Genomic DNA, 16,816 nt, shown 5'->3' with positions numbered 1-16,816 from the left:
GCAAATAGATTATTTAAGGCTGATAGACGTTCGGTTGACCTAGAACTAATAGCATGAAAACAAAGAAAGTTTTTTAATTTGATGCTTACAGCAGGAAAAGACTCTAAGATTACTTCAGGACTTATAAATGGCATGCTGGATTTTCACAAAAGCGTTCTTTAAAGAATATGATCTGATTATTAGAACTGCATTTTAGACAAACGGCATATTTGAACTCCTTGTCTCTCTTCATTCCTTGTCTTTTCTGGTGCTTGGAGTAGTGGTTTTCACATGTCCAATCCTGAGAAACGCCACCACTATTAGTTTTTTTTTAAAAAGGCACAGGCAGTAATATGTTAAAGTCAAGAATAAGTAATCCCTGACCTCAGAACTTCAGCGTAAAATTTGAATTAAGTCATTGCATGTCACGTGTCAGATTTTTTTTTCAGATTTTATTTGCTGATTACAATTACAATGCTGTTTCCCTGTGTCCACAGTATCACTTTTTTGAGAGGAAGAAAACCGCTCTAAACATAATTAAAACTGAAACCATTTTACACAAATCGTAGATTTTGTAATTGACCTGACCAAAAGCTGTCAGAAATCTGTTTTCTTTGGATTGCTGAATATACTTGGTATTTCATGAAGTGCTAAATTTTAAGTTTAAAAAAGCACCATTAGGTTAAGAATGGTACTTGCAAATATTCTTGCTTTTTTTAGCAAAACACTGGTACTATTGTATGTGTAATAACATTTTAAAAATCCACCTCTCTCTCTTCCTAGAGTTAATGTTGTTCACCATTGCCTTTCTACCTACGGTAACAAATACAGAGTAACAAGCTTCACTACTCTGCGTGCTTCAGTTCTTTTACTTTTCATGCGTTAGCAAAACCCGAAGGTTTATCTGCACTTACCCTGTGCAAGTAGAATCGTTTTCGTCTCATCAAAAATACATATTCGGAATGTTCCATTAGTATTTGGTTTTGGAAGTCCAGAATTGTTTTTGATTTTTCTCTGAACCTCTTTTTTTTTTCTTCCTAATGTATTTGAGACTGTCTCTTTCATAGCTTTTGACATTTGGGAATATGTCTGATTTTTCTGATTTAAGTTTTAGCACAGAAGTAAAAAGTATATCGCATCCTCCCATAAACTAATTAAAATCTACTGAAGAAAAGTGACCTTCAGGTGCTCTCACAAGAGCTTTTTCTCTGCGTGTATGTCTGTCTTCTGTTTCCTCCATCTTACAGCCTACATCTCCAAAACATGAGTTTTAGCTCCTATGTGTGTGGGTTTTTTCTTTCTTCTCCTCTTTTCCTGAATGCTCATGCAGGACTGGATTGCTAACAGCCTGTTCCCATTCTGAAGCCGTATCCAGTTATGTTCCCATCCTGAAGCAGTATCCAGTAGTTCTTTTGGCTCACATGCTGTTTTGGAGCGGTATCGCAATACTCTGGCAGTGTAGAAATGTGACTTTTTCAACTTTCTTTTCACTATGAACTTGGTGGGCAAATAGCCCACTCCAGCCTTGTGGTGGGGCTAACTCAGAGAAATTCAGAACTCCAGCAAACAGCTGTCCACAGCTGTCTCGTAAAACATGTATTTGTTTGGGTCATATGTTTCAGATGAGATTTCTGTCAGTTCTAGAAGTTAGCTCCTGTCAAATAATAGAGAAGAGATGTACGTTAGAGGGAGAGGGTCTGAAATTGTAACCTATCTGCATTTCTGATGACTGTCATTTAAATGAGGTATAATTTTGTTTTTTCCTCTCTTCCACTGATTTGTTAATAAGGTACTGAAAAACCATGCTGATAATGTGCAGCCATGTAGAGAGTTGCATATCACTTTTGTCAAATTGTCAATTTGTTTTAATTGTAGGTTTGTTGTGTTATTTTAAAGCGAGGTTTGGGGTTTTGCTTCTTTTTTTGTAGTGTAATTGCAAGTTGGCCACTGTCATTTTAGCTAATGGGTTGTTTTTCTTCCCCTTGCCACATAGAGAGCAGAACGTCTGTGGAATGAATCAGGATTTGACTGGACAAGGGATGGGGAAGATATTGAACCCGATTAGCTCCAGCAGCCCTGCCCATCAGGCCATGTGCAGTGGGAACCCAGGTCAGGATATGACCATCAGTAGCAATATAAATTTTGCCATAAATGGCCCAAAGGAACAAATGGGCATGCCAGCAGGCAGGTTCGGTGGTTCAGGGGGAATGAACCATGTGTCGAGCATACAAGCATCCACTCCTCAGGGTAGTAACTATGCACTAAAAATGAATAGCCCCTCACAAAGCAGCCCCGGCATGAACCCAGGGCAGCCAAACTCTATGCTTTCCCCAAGGCATCGTGTGAGCCCTGGAGTGGCAGGAAGTCCTCGCATCCCACCCAGTCAGTTCTCCCCTGCAGGAAGCTTGCATTCGCCCGTGGGAGTCTGCAGCAGCACAGGAAATAGCCATAACTACACCAACAGTTCCCTGAACGCACTTCAGGCCCTCAGCGAGGGCCACGGCGTTTCTCTAGGATCGTCGTTGGCTTCACCTGACCTAAAAATGGGAAATTTACAAAATTCCCCTGTGAATATGAATCCTCCCCAGCTAAGCAAGATGGGAAGTCTGGACTCTAAAGACTGCTTTGGACTATACGGGGAGCAATCGGAAGGTACAACTGGACAAGCAGAGAGCAGCTGCCATTCAGGAGAACAGAAAGATAACAGCGATAGCAACATGCCACCGGTTGTCAGTGGTGAGAGACCTGATGGACAGAATAAACTGCACGACGGAAAAAGCCAGACAAAGCTATTACAATTGCTGACCACCAAATCGGATCAGATGGAGCCTTCGCCTTTGTCCAGTACCATGGGAGACGTTAGCAAGGACTCCACGGGAGGGTTGCCTGGGTCTGGTTCAGCACATGGAACCTCGCTCAAGGAGAAGCATAAAATTTTGCACAGACTATTGCAGGACAGTAGTTCTCCTGTAGATTTGGCCAAGCTCACAGCCGAGGCCACAGGCAAAGAACTGAACCAGGAGTCCAGTAGCACAGCTCCTGGTTCAGAGGTGACTGTTAAACAGGAGCCCGCGAGTCCTAAGAAGAATAATAATGCACTACTTCGCTACTTGCTAGATAAAGATGATACTAAAGATATTGGTTTACCAGACATACCCCCAAAACTGGAGCGGTTGGACAGTAAGACAGACCCTTCCGGTAGCACAAAGTTAATAGCTATGAGGACAGAAAAAGAAGAGATAAACTTTGAGCCTAACGAACAGGTAAGCAAATCTTTGCATTACGTGTGAATGAGATGTTCTAGGCCTGCATTTCTGACATCTGACTTCCTCTAAAAGTAATTTCTTGACACTTCAAGAGGCCATTACCTGTCTTTTGAAATCCAGTCTTCACTCAATTTGCCAGTCGGTGTTACTAAGTTGTGATCATCACTCTGTCTAGAGGAACAGACTGGGAGGAGATGGATAACAGAGGGACTGAATGCTGGGGAACCTTTCCCAGCATAGTCAGACAAAAGGAAAATACTTGTAACTATTGGTTAATGATAACTTATTTACAGATTTTCCTAGGCTGTTGTTGAAATGCCATGGGCTACACGGGCTCTTGACCTACCCCAGCCTAGCAACTACACTTCTCCCATGTAAAGCAGGTTCATGCTCGAGGACAGAAGTTGTTTGAAAGGACTGATACCAGCTTTTTTTTTTACTGGTCTTTTGTGCTGTACTTGATCTGCAAATGTAAATTTCTGTGCCAGCTGGGGGCACAGAATTGTTGTTGTTTGGGGCTTTTTACTTCAAAATGTTTTATATTCAACCCCAAGTTCCCATGGATGATTAATTGTTCAGTGCAGAGATCATGTCTCCCTGTGCAAGGTTATCTGCATGGAACTTTGCATTCAGAATTTCGCGTTCAGAATTTCTTTGCATTCTGTGCAAGACTGCTTGTTGCTCTGCTGCCCGACATACTAATAAACTGTATGTCGTTAGGACCTATGCTAAAAAGTGTTAACTCGCTGGCTTTTATGCGGAATTCACTTTCAAAAAGCACCAGGTTCACATCACCCAGAATGCTCTAGTTCTCAGAGCTTTGCAAGAAAAAGGGAGGCAGCAAAAGCAATTTGCTACTTCAGTATTACCGTTTATTTTATTTATAAAATGGGTAATTACAATATCAATTTTAGCATAAGGCATTTTCTGGGGAGTTTACAACTAGGTGGAGTTAATGATCCTTAGCTTTGTCCTACACTATCAACTCTCCCAGCTGGTCATTAATCCCTAGGCAGTGCCCTGTGCATGAAGCCTTAGTTTGTAAATCATGATCAGATCATACACTCCGTGAACGTTCGTGACTCTCTCATTCACAGCCATAGCCTTCACTGTTAAAACAGTGCGTTTGAGCTTGCTTGGTTTTGTGAATCTATTGTATTGTTATTATTGTGTGTATATAAAGACATAATTTTTTTATATCTTCTATATTGTATATTAAGGCTGAGGAGGGATAGACAACATTTTCTTAGCCCTAAGTCACAGCATTGGATTATTTTTTTTTTTTCACCTTGCCCTTTCGGCAGTCTCTTACTAGTAGACAGTTCTTTCAACAGTGGTTATAACCACAGAACATAGAGGCCAAACGTGCCACTACAGTGTGGATGCAGCATTGTTAAAATCTCAGTTATCCAGGCGTCTCCTAAGGTTACTTCACCACTTCTGTTTCAACAGGATTTGACAGCTATTGCCATTATGTAGGAGTAATTGTGGTTTTTCAATCCTTCCCATGCTTTAGGGGGAAACTGAGCCAAATTACACTAATTTCTACAGGGATTTATCCTCAAGCCTGGATGTTAGTTTAGTTCTGAATACAGCTGCTATTTTGTAGTGCCTGTAGAGGGAGGGCTTAGATTCTCTGTCAGCACTTATGCTTTGTTAGGCTAGCAAAACTCAAATATCAAGAAATTCACAGCTAGACTGGCAAGAATAAACTATTTTTAAAATATCTAATAGATTCCAATTCCTAGCTCAGGAATCCTACACATTGAAGTTAATACTGGGTTGAAGGCAGAGATCCTTCAGTCCTAGTATTTGATACTGGACAAGGTAGAATTTGGTAATCACCAAAAAAATTACGTCTGTCTAAGTAGATCAAAATCATAGCCTTCAGATGGCTTATTCCCCAAGAATTAAATTTCTAAAAGAATTAAAATTTCCTCTTTGACAATCTCTGTGGAGTAGAGAAGAAACAAAGCTTGTGAACCCATTCACATAGAGCAGGTTTTGTTCCTTCTAGAAGTTAGCTGTCTAGTCGAAGGTAGTCATACGAGCTCCTTTTATCATTGATGGAAAAATATAAAAATACTCCAGGATTTGGTTTATCTTATCCTAATGTGTGTCTAAAATAGGGAGCTGCTCTCTAGTGATGTTCCCATTGACCGCTGGTAGCCTAGATGGCTAGTTTAAATTAGCTGCATTACGTTTTCATGAGGAAAGGTAGGCAAGTTGCCTCTCACCCTAAATGTGAATGTGTAACTATAAGACTAACTTTAAAGAAAGAGACTTCAGTGTCTACAAGCATTGGCAACCTCAAGCATTTTAAAATCAGGTCCCCAGTATTACGAACTTTGTAAAGTGAATAGCCTATTCATTTTTTATTTTCAGGCTTCATGTTTCTGAGGTCAGGGAAGGGATTTGAGAGGGTTGGAGTATGGACTATGGATGTGTAATTGCCTTTTCTTAAAATTTGAAGACGGGGATTATCTCCCAGGAGAGAGGGAACTGGAGGGACAGGAAGGGCCAGGAGTTGGGGCTGTTCAGAAAACCACAAAGCAGCGCAGGAGTCGTGATAAAGTGGTAAGAGCTCAAGCGCTTGGGCTTCCTCAGCGTCGAGGTAAGGAGAAGGCAGTCCCACAGCTGTGATGGAAGGCTGCTGGATAATGACAGAAGGGCTTTTGTTGCTCCCATTGGTTGTAAATAGAGTTTTAAAACCTACTTAAAATGCAGTGAGACCTGGAGCTGAATAAACAGGAGAAGTCCAGCGTGGAGTAGGAGAGGAAATGGTGGGGAATATAAAATAATGTAAGCGTTTATCTAGCTGAAGGCCAGGCCTTTAAACAAATAACCACTTTACCCCAATTATAAAATCACTGAAAATATTTAGCATCAAAAACTCTTCAGCTTTGGAAGACGGTCTCCCACAGGAAGTGCTCATTGCCTAAATTTAGATCAAAGCTGGAACTATTTAGTACAAGACTAGAACACAGATTCTTGTGCTAAATTCTTCCATCCTCCTGCGTCCTTCCCCCCCCCTTCTTCCTCCCGTATGTAAAAATTAGCCGTGTGCTTGTGTTACCTATTTTGCAGGTTTATTTAAAACTTCTCCTCCCTGAGGAATGCTGTATTTTTAAGTAATTAGTCACTGGAGTGTGCAGTTTCTCTGGAAACTGCAGCAGGGCGGCAGTGGGATGGCCTCTGCAAGGGGGATCGGGGCGTTGGGAGGCAGCAGAGCCATTACGTTTTCTCCTTTTACTTTTGGTGTGACTTTCTGAGCAGGAAATGCTTTGAAGTGTACCACTGCGCTAAAAATAGCAGTCTTCTAGGTAGTGTGTTTAAACATACACTTCTGCAGAGAGCAGCAACTGACAGGAAGCCTTTCTCAAATAGCAGAGAATATTTCCAGTGCTGCCGTACCTTTTTTCCCTTCCTTGGTGGGATGATGGTTATCAAGCTCTATCAGGCTGATTGCTATTCCAGTTAAGGCAGCTGTGGGGGAAGAGGATGAAAGAGAGACCTGCTGGGGAGGCTCAGCAGAGCTTTTCCTACAGCACCAACGGTAGTAGGACTGTTGGTATCAAGCACCACGAGTGCTTGTGTCGTTCTCACTATTAAAAAGGGAAGGCAGTGGAAACACGAGTCCTGATTTGCCACAGATTTGTTTTATAGGGCATCCTTCGGCAGTAAGCCTACGTTTGCCTGCTGGCCCACCAGCGACTGTGGAGCTGCCATGATGGAACTTCATCCCGCACCTTCCTTCCCTCTGCCCCACTGCTTCTGCTGTCTCTCCAAAAACGCCTCATGCTTCGTGCTGCTGGTCGGGAGCAGCCCGTGTAGTGGTCAGCAGATGGTCAAATCTGACAAGGACCAGCTAACAGCTTGGGGGAAGGAGAATGAAAGTGTAGGATTACGTCAGAGAAACGTCATGGCCTGACAATGTCAGGGATTGCCTTGCTAAAGAAATGTTTTATTTAGCTGTATTGTTTTGCATTCCAAACTCTTCTGTAAAATTGGATATGGATTATTATATTCATATTACAGGTGAAGAAACCAAGATGTAGAAATTTGAAGTAGCTTATTCTCTGAGAAAGTACTTGGCATAGTGTGGAATTAAAAGCTTTATCTCCTCTTTTTTAGCCAGTAGACCATATAGACAGCCTGTTTGTCTGATAGGGACTTTGCAAGGCCACAGTCTCCACCAGTGCTGTTCCACAAATCATCTTAAGGGTGTACCTTTTTGTCCTAAAACTCAGAAGCTGTTCTGGTGTTCCTCACACACTTTATCAACTCTGCTGTCCTCTTGCTTGATGTGGAAACCAGTATCTTCCCAATACTAAAATATTTTCTTTACACGTGCCTCTCATCTTCCAAAAACCTGTTTCTTGATGTCCAGAATCCATTAAATTAATGAAGGACGTTGGTTTCTTCTTGAAATTCTATCAAAACCTTAGAATGGGGATTCGATTTTCTGAATGTCTTTCAATTAGAGTTCTGTTTCCAGAAATTAGTAGTAGATTAGCTTGATAACAGGATTTCTAGCCAATTGTATGTTTATTCCAGTTACCAGGGAGAAAAAGACTATCTTGATGCCACTTCTGATTTACTTTTTCCTGCTTTTTACAATCCTTCAATTTATGGCCAGTCAGGAGCAGGGATTCGGTTTTGTTTACTTCTTATGGCCAAATGTTTTGCCCGTGCTACAGAGGTAGCTAATGAGCAGACTTGGGGTTTGCACAAGGCAGGTATGGTTTCAAGTTGTGTCCCCACCAAAAGACATCCTGTTGTAAGGAAAAAGTCCTAGATGCCTCTGTCATACGTGGTCGGAAATGAAATGTATACAGGCGTGAAGTTTGGAATACAGGGTCTCAGTGCAAGCCATGGGCATTGCCCTGTGGTGTAAAAGAGATCTCCAGAGAGTTTGGGATCTTATCCAGTCCTTTACAATCCATGGAAGCTAGACTTTGACATAATCAACTTCTGTAAACCAAACTTCATGTTGAGGTGTAACTGCCTTTCAGTAGAGCTGAAAAGATTCTGCAATCAATTAACACTTTTATCTGCCTTTCTCTACATAACAGTGATAAGTACTTCAAAAGTAGATGACTTTTTCAGAGGCAAAAATATTTCTAAGCACAATTTGTCGTATGTTTTCTGGCACTTAGTGTCCAAGCTCTGTGGAGATTGTTGTAATTGCATTGCTTAAAGATAGTGAAAATATGTTAACAAGAACTTTCTTGTGATGCTTAGCACTTTATCAGGCAGATTTTTTTTTAATTCATGACAAATAATTGTTTTACAGGGAGGTTAGGGTGTGCCTTCTATTTACATAAACTTCAATTTAGACCATTAACAAAATAAATACAGAATATAAATATAAGAAAAAGCCCATGAAACTAACTGAGTAAATATTTTAATGCTAGTTTCTGTGCATATGGTGCCATTTGAGGGTAGGTCTGGAAAGACTTAGGCTCGCATCACAGCTCGATGTTAATTCTAAATCTATCTTGGAGCTTTTGCAACCGTTGAGAACCCTCATCTCATAAAAAAAAAAAGATTAAATGTTTTATATTGATTATGTTAAGCAAAAAAAGAGGAAGGTTATGTATTTGTGTTATTATAATACATCTGTTATATTTGGCCTTTCTTTGCCACTTCCTGAGAGGAATTAAAAGCATCTTGGGGAGTGCAGTTTTCTGACACATTTGGATCAATATGTTCTTCTCTGGCTTTGGTTTGGGTTTGGTTTGGGTTTTTTTACATCTGATTTTAAACAAAGAATTGCAGTAGCCAGAATGTTAAAAAAAGGGGGTGGGGGAGGGAAGACACAAAGTCCCACACAAAACCAAGCAAAAAAAACCCTGCAACATATAAAACTTCCCTTCACTGTTGTCTCAAATATGTTTAATGAAGGCCATATGTCTTTAATTCCCCCAAAGAGTACTGAATCATCCTTCTATAATTTATGATACCCTACATCAGCCTCCTCTACTGGCTCTTGCAGTCTTCTTGTACCAGATCTCCCAGTGCTCAAAATGTGGCTCCTGTAGGAATCGCTTACAACTCTCTCTCAGAGCACCTTTTTGGATCTGCTTCTCACCTGCCCGCACAATGATTTAGGTTTCTTGTAATCACATTTGATTCCTCCTGGCTCTACCTTTTCTGTCGGTGTGCTGTGTCCACCCAACTGCGTGTTAAGTGCCTGGAAGGCAGCGAGTCAGCAGGGGGATTTGTCAAGAGCAGGGAATGTGGGAGCAACCCGTTTTCCTTCTGCAAGAGGGCAAGTGGGCTTTTTGGCATAAGAGAAGCAACATAGGCCATGTGTCTTGGTTTGAGTAAGGCTCTTTGGCCTTCTTACGCATGGCATTCTCGTAAGCAGATCAGAGATGCATGGTCAAGACGAAACTGCTGTGGGTGGGTATGAAGCTGTTTGGAAAGCCTTACACATAAAGTAGTTATTTAAGGATTCACTGTCAAAGTGGAGGTGCTGTAGCAGTCTGTGCCAGCATCTAGAGCTGCTCGGTGTTCTAGTTAACCTTAATGACCCGGCAAGAGAATTGAGCTTATGCTGGATAAAGTGGCGTGTGGCGCTTGGATGTCTGCGGTACACTGGAGGACAGAATTCAAATTCAGCTGCAACCAGGAGTCATGGAGGAAAAATCTTAGGAGAACATTCAGGATGAACAAACGCTGTTTGTTCTAATTAGTCAAGTTTAATGTCAGAGATTTTAAAACAAACAAAAAAAAAAAGGAGCGGACAACGGACAACTAGCTAGATAGGACTTTTTCAGAGCTGTGTCTAGGGATCGTAGTTAGCACAAGATGAGTGACAGACAGTAATGTCATGGAATTAAAAAAAATCACAGGCTTTTCTGGAACATGCCATCAGAGCGTACTATGCATCAAGTAAATTTTCTGCTTTACTCAGCAGTTGTAAGGCTTCATCATAAGTCCTGTTCTGGACATGGCACTTCAGCAAAAGTGTGGATCAACTGAGCAGAATCAACAACAGGAGCAACAAGAGTAATGAGAGGTCTAGAAAACATGTTATATGCTGAAGGAAATTCAACAAGTTGAGATTGCCTAATGCCTTTAGCTTAAGACCCCAAAAAGCATATGTTTTCAAATACAGAAAAGGTTAGAAAAAGAAAGGGGAGCACAACTTGTTCTCCAGATTCAAAATACAACAGAAAGGAAGGGTCTAAATTTCAGTGACGGAGATTTTGCATCGACACTGAGGAAAAAAACCCCAAGAGTAAGGATGGCAGAGTTCTGAAACCAATTCCCCAGGGAAACTGTCTCACTCCCAGAAAACCCCCCAGTTTTCTGTCACTGGATGACTTTAGCAAGAGGCTATATGAACTTCTGTAGGGAATGGCATACACGGATTTTGCCTCGAGGCTTTAAGTTTCTTCCAGTCCTCTGATTCTGTCATTTCCTACCATTTTGCCAGTAACACCAGCCTCCAGATCACCCACATGCTGGTTTTTAACCGAGTAAAATCCTTCCCCTTTTGCACCATATATTCCAATATGTAAGACTAGGAGGTGATGTGGAAGGAGTAAAGAGTAATACCGTGTTTATCTGCAACCAGTCATCCAAAAAAGGTATGTAGAGATGTAACCTCGAGGCATCTTAGCTACCTTTGAATAAAATAGCTGGGCTTCCCAGCTCCCAATCCTAGGAGCGGGTTAGCTGTGGCAGCAGGAGTTTAGTACAGACTGACGTGCACTGCTTCCTAGCTAGGCTGAGAGCGCCTCAGTAGGTAGTTAAAAGCCATCTCAGGTTATTTCTACATTATCCGGTGATCTGCAGCATAAGCTTGCTCAATAAATAACAAGTTCACGATGTGGCGGTAGGACAAAAAAGAACAGGAAGAATTGTATTTCAGTTTTGTGCATGTTCGTGGTGGTATTTCTCGGTTCCCCATCCTTCACGGCTGGCTGCTCACTCTCTGCCTCTCTTGCGTCATTGCACATTTCCTAATGAAGGCGCTGATTTTGAGTAGGTTTTCTTTATAAATGCTGTCATGAAATGTTTCCCGTGCACCTTGGTGGTAACTGAAACTGGACTGCCTGTTGGTAATTATTAGCCGAAAGAGTTTTACCCTGTCTAAAAGCTTAGGACTGGAGCATATACTTGTAATAATTTCCAAATTTCAGACAGAAAAAGATTTTACTTCTGAGGGTTTATAGGCAGAGAAGCTGACCAAAAAAAATACTGGTGAAAATCAACACTTTTAAGAAAAACATGCGGGTCAGTTAGTAGAGGATGAACTTAATTTTTTTCACATCTTTATTTCATGATGATTTTCTACTGAATTGAATGTAACTAGATTTCTCTTTTTTTTCTTACCGTAGAGAAGTTATTTTCAGTGATTTGGGAACTTGTGAGCAAAATAATTTCCTAAATCTAGTAACTAGTTGACAGGTTTTAATTTATAGAACTTCATTGAAATCTATATTTCTTGCCAGTGAACTTCTATAGAGTTAATCAGTGTTAAGGTTTTGAATGTAACAAATAAAACGCATATGGGGAATTGTTTTAGCCATGAAGCAACTTTTCCGTTGTATGCTTTTAATCAAGTCATAAAGAGACTAGAAATATGACTCTGCTGAAAGGAATATAGGTTATACCTATATCAGCCCCCATCTTCATCACTGTGGGATCTCTTCCCCTGCCAAATTATCCCTGCTGTCTGCACCAATCACAGAGTTCACAGGGAGAATCTCCCCTTTGCCCGACGTACGGATCCTGTGGATTTGTATGTCCCGATGCCGGGGTTTTGAAGGGATGCCAGTGCCACATTGGGGTCCCCCAGTGCGAGGCAGAGGGGCCCTGGGGAGCCTGCACAGTCCCCTTTCAGCAACTTTGTGAGCTTCCTCCACATCAGGCTTCTTGCAGGAAGCATCCGAAGCCGGTGCGGGCGTAACGGTTGGGGGCTGCCTGGCTCGGCACGAGCAGGACGCCGACAGCAGGCGAGCGGCGACCTGTACTGTGGGTTTGTGTTTGGTTTTTTTTTCTATTGCAGCCAGGCAGTGAATTGGACAACTTGGAGGAGATTCTGGATGACCTGCAGAACAGCCAGTTACCGCAGCTTTTCCCAGAAAGCCGCCCAGGCGCGCCAGCGGGTTCGGTCGACAAGCAAGCCATCATCAATGACCTCATGCAGCTCACCAGTGACAGCAGCCCTGGCGCGGCTGTGGCCACCCAGAAACCAGCAATGAGGATTTCACAGAGCAGTGAGTCCGCCTTTCCGCGCGCGTTGTTGGCAGAGCTTGCGAACCCCCAAAGCAGCGGCGGCAGTGGTGGTGGTGGTACCCCTGGGTCGCCGGGGAGGAACTGGGCAGCTCCTGGTCCTGCTCTGGTCTTGTGTGATGACATAGCGCCATCTGCGGTCGCCCCATTTTGAAACAGATGTGGCGGTTCTGTCTAATTTCACTCAGCGCCCTGGAAGTCCCTGCCCTCTGAGGAGTTTTAAGGGGTACCCTCAAAATAAACGAAACGTCCCCTGCTGGGGTTATAGGTGATGCTGCTGTTGGCATCCATGGCTTTGGGATGGAGAAGCGCGCGCATGTTGTTGTGATGCAGATCGCTTCTTTCCAGCAGCTCGTTCAGTAAAAAGGACGAGAGAGGTTTTTCTAGGCGTGAAGGAGAGTCGTCTTCTAAAACCACAAGATTAATAGAAAGACCTATGATTAAGAGGAATGGCCAAGTTTAATTCGAAATTGTGGCTTTTAATTGAGTCACTTCCAGCTGACAGTGTTCCTTAACTTTATTAATTAACTCACAAATCAGCATTGAAATGTTGGTCTACCACCATAGAATAATGGAAAGTGAGCAAGACAGCAGTCCTTGCTCTCATATCCTCCCAGATATCAGCTACGAATGTTGAAGAAAATAGCATAAAAAGCTACTGCTTCATTTTTTTCTCCTGTTGGCTAAGATGGCAACGTCTGTTTACTTCCTTAAATGTCCATTGGTGGTTTTTTTTATAAACCGTAGGGCTTAGATAATGTTTTTAGCCATTCTAATGATATTAAAATAACACCTTGCCACTTTTACATGAACTCAAATTATTACGTATAAATGCTTAAATAAATATTAATATTAATAATATTGATGTTTGAATGCCTATTAAAACCACTACAGATCCTTAAGTTATCATTTTTTATCAATGCTGCTCATAGAAAGGTGCTTGAATTTAACGTACTCATTTTTGTAAGTATGGGGGTACTTGCAGCAGCAGCACATAAGTCAGAAGGAAATCTCTGTGCATCTGAAATCTTCAGCATATCCTTTCTGAAGCAAGGTCTGTTGGTTCCTTCCACTAGAGCCTTTTAGCTTTCCAGGGTTAACCTGGCTTTAAATCTGCTTTCAAAGCTACTGGCAGTACAGTAACAGTATGATTGTAAATGAGAGCATCCTGGTGATTAGCAGCAGTTCTGTAAAAGCAGCGTCCTGTTTCCCATGTAAATTAAAACCCTAAAACTTTTGCCCCCAGCTCAGTCTTGTGTCTGTGCCTGATTCCCCTAGGGAACTTCTGCCTTGTTCTCAGTAGAAGCGCACACAGATAACAAGTGCACAGAAATAGTGTGTGGCTTCTCATATGCTCACAGAAAACCAATGGAGAATGAATGTCAAATCATAGACAATTTCAAAAGAGGTTTGGTTTTTTTTAATATTTTTTTCCTGAAGAAATAACCAGCTTTCATTTTACAGGTTTTATGTGAAAACACATAAAATATTGTTATCTGTTAAATATATATATATATATATATATATATAAAAGACTTGAAAGCTGGTAGATTTGTCAAATTGCTAGAGTTTGTTGCGTGGGGGACGGGGAGGCTCCTTCAGTCCCATCCTGACCAAGAGCAGAACGTGCGATTCAAGCACCATCACATCTCATCAGCTGTGTTGCTATTTTGTGCTGCATTTACAGCTTTCCTTTTTGTAGGATCAGTGAGTGCTGGCAAAGCTACTCCTATAACAACTTATTCACCTGTGTGATTCTTCAGACTTCTGGGGCAAACTGCTCTGGAACTGTCACTGAAGTTTGGTTTTGGTTCAATCCATAGACTTTATGATGCCCCTAAGCTTGGGAAGGTCATTTTATTAATTATTAAGTGACTATTATTAAGGTCACTTACTTATGAAGAAGAAATAATCTTACTTAATAAGAAGAAAAGTCAGAGACCTTTGTAATAAGATGTTTCTGTTAATAAACTTCATCTAAGTTCTCAAATTCAAAAGTATCACTACTTTGATCTAAAATGAGGAAGAAGTTCTTTAACTTCTTTGTAATTTGGTGAATATAAAAATGCAGAAGTCACTTTAAGGATGCTGTTATATCAGAGACTCTCCTAGAGGAAGCTATACAGAAGTATCGCAAATAATAATTTCAGAAAAAAGGTTAATTTATTTGTATGTATTTTACTGGTATGATTGGAAATGGAATCACAGGCACAAGGTCCGTGTTTGATTCATGTCTGAGAAATAGTTGTGCACACAGGAGATGCTTTCATGCACTGGAACCAGCTGAGCCAGATGTTTGCTCACTTTTCTGAGACAGTCTGCAGTTTCCTTTGTAGAGGCTGATTTTAAGAGCACAAAACACCTCAAGAGAAGAAGATAATTATATAAAGGTGACAGTAACCATCAAACGTGGTTCTGTTTACCAGAATATTATGGTGGCACAGCTCTAATTCTGGACTGCTTATTTGTTGTTGCTGAATCATGGAAGTACTTATTTTTATTAATGACAGAAAAATGTAAAAAAACAAAATTGAGGGAGATGTTGAAATGGTGCTACAGGAGCTGATATAGCCTCATTCTGTCCTTAATTTTGGTAACTTCTTCAGGGGCACAGCTTATGCTGGAAAACTTTCAAAACTGAGGTAATTCTTAACAATCTGCCTCAGGATGACATCTGCATGCAATTACAGTCCTACTAGGTATAAGATTAATTGGCAGTAGTATGCACATCACATAGTGGTATATTTTGCTGTAGTGGCTCTTCTGTCAGTTAAATTGCATCATTTAAAGTTTTAAAAATATAAGTCATATCTGTTTTAGTGTCAGAATGTTCCATTTTGAAATTTACATAAAAATGTCAAGAAGGGATGTTTCTCAGACAGATAGGGAGTGGGTAAATTATGCAGCATTAAATAGCTCAGCCCAAGAGCTTAAAGTGTGTTTGGGTTCTTCTTTTTTTTTTTTTTTTTTTTTTCAACAAGTAAAGTTTCCATTCTTGTAACTTTGCTTTTTTTCTTTGCTCCTCCTGTCTAGCTTTTAATAACCCACGAGCAGGGCAACTGGGCAGGTTATTACCAAACCAGAATTTACCACTTGACATCACGCTGCAGAACCCAACAGGTGCAGGAACTTTCCCACCCATAAGAACGAGTAGCCCCTATTCGGTGATACCTCAGCCGGGACTGATGGGCAGGAATGAAGGGATGATCGGAAATCAAGGAACTTTAGGCAACAGTAGCACGGGTAAGATGACTTTCCTTTTTTTATTTAATATACTTGAGGAACAGCCTATAGCATGTGTAACTTAATGTTGGAGTTATTACAAGTGCAGGTTATTATAAGTACTTTCCAAATAGTCTGGAAAAAATGATGTTTCATGGGCTGTTATGTATTGGCATATTTATTTTGAATTTGTTTCTGCATATTTTTAGTTCTGCTCTTTATGCACTGCTTTTCACCTACCTGAAAACGTCTAGATGAACACAGTGTATTGGCAATTAGAGTCTGTTCACATATACGTTCCAGATTCACCTGAGGCTCAGATGGGTAACAATCCTGGGTAACAATCTTTTCTGCCTCAGAAAAGAAATACATTAACCGCTTGTCTCAAAGCATCTTTCTAACAAAATAGTGGGCAATACTGTTGCCCTCATGATATGTATCTCGGCAGACCTTGGTTTTGCCTTTAGTTATCCTTTATTTATTGTCCTTAGTTCTCATTTTAAATTAAAGAAATGGCTAGTATTTTCATAATTTTCTGAAACATAAACATTTTGAGAACCATCAGATGTTGTGGTGGTATTACCTCTTGTCATGGATTATGCCTGAACTGTGGTGCACTGATTTCTTCATGTTGCCATAATATTGTACAAAGATACATACTACAGGGGGGGTTCGCAAGAAAAGTCTGGCTGATTGACTTATTTCAACTAGTACATGGTCTGAGACTGTCCAAGTGTGCAACAACTGCTAAGAACTCTGAGCGAGTAAATAAATGGGTATTTTAAGTCCTTTCAAAATGAACTGTGAAAATTTTATGTTTAGTTTGCAACAGTATTAAAAAAGACATGCTGCCAGACACTGAAATATGCTATTTAAGCAGTTTAGAGGTCAACTTGTAGTCTTTCAAGTGTCCTATTACTTTCATGTTCTGTATACGTATTAGAGGATGTTGTTCATCTTATGTATACAAGTTAGAGAGTATTATCTGTGTTCCTGCCATTTGCTCTAGCACACCACATATTTCAGCTGATAGAATATGTACACAAATAGAACAAACCTGAGGATGTAACACCGAAGCAAATTTTGTACAGCAGCTG

The 16,816-nt window shown here is 40.9% G+C and overlaps 1 protein-coding gene across 6 annotated transcripts in view; it reads left to right on the top strand.

Annotated features, from left to right (window-relative positions):
* NCOA2 (nuclear receptor coactivator 2) overlaps positions 1-16,816 on the top strand; it is a 195,777-nt gene that overhangs the window by 152,582 nt on the left and 26,379 nt on the right. For all 6 annotated transcript variants that reach the window (XR_010070030.1, XM_063327036.1, XM_063327034.1 and 3 more), the window contains 3 exons: positions 1,973-3,242; positions 12,271-12,481; positions 15,531-15,740. Coding sequence is in view for 5 of the 6 variants with exons in the window: in XM_063327036.1 (XP_063183106.1) it covers positions 1,973-3,242; positions 12,271-12,481; positions 15,531-15,740 (1,691 nt within the window). In the remaining variant the exon portion in view is untranslated. The remainder of the gene's footprint in view (positions 1-1,972; positions 3,243-12,270; positions 12,482-15,530; positions 15,741-16,816) is intronic.

This window comes from Chroicocephalus ridibundus, chromosome 2 (genome assembly GCF_963924245.1).
Source record: "Chroicocephalus ridibundus chromosome 2, bChrRid1.1, whole genome shotgun sequence".
NCBI lineage: Eukaryota > Metazoa > Chordata > Aves > Charadriiformes > Laridae > Chroicocephalus > Chroicocephalus ridibundus.
The sequence above is the reverse complement of the archived record's forward strand: the minus strand, read 5'-3'. Positions and strand labels throughout refer to the sequence as shown.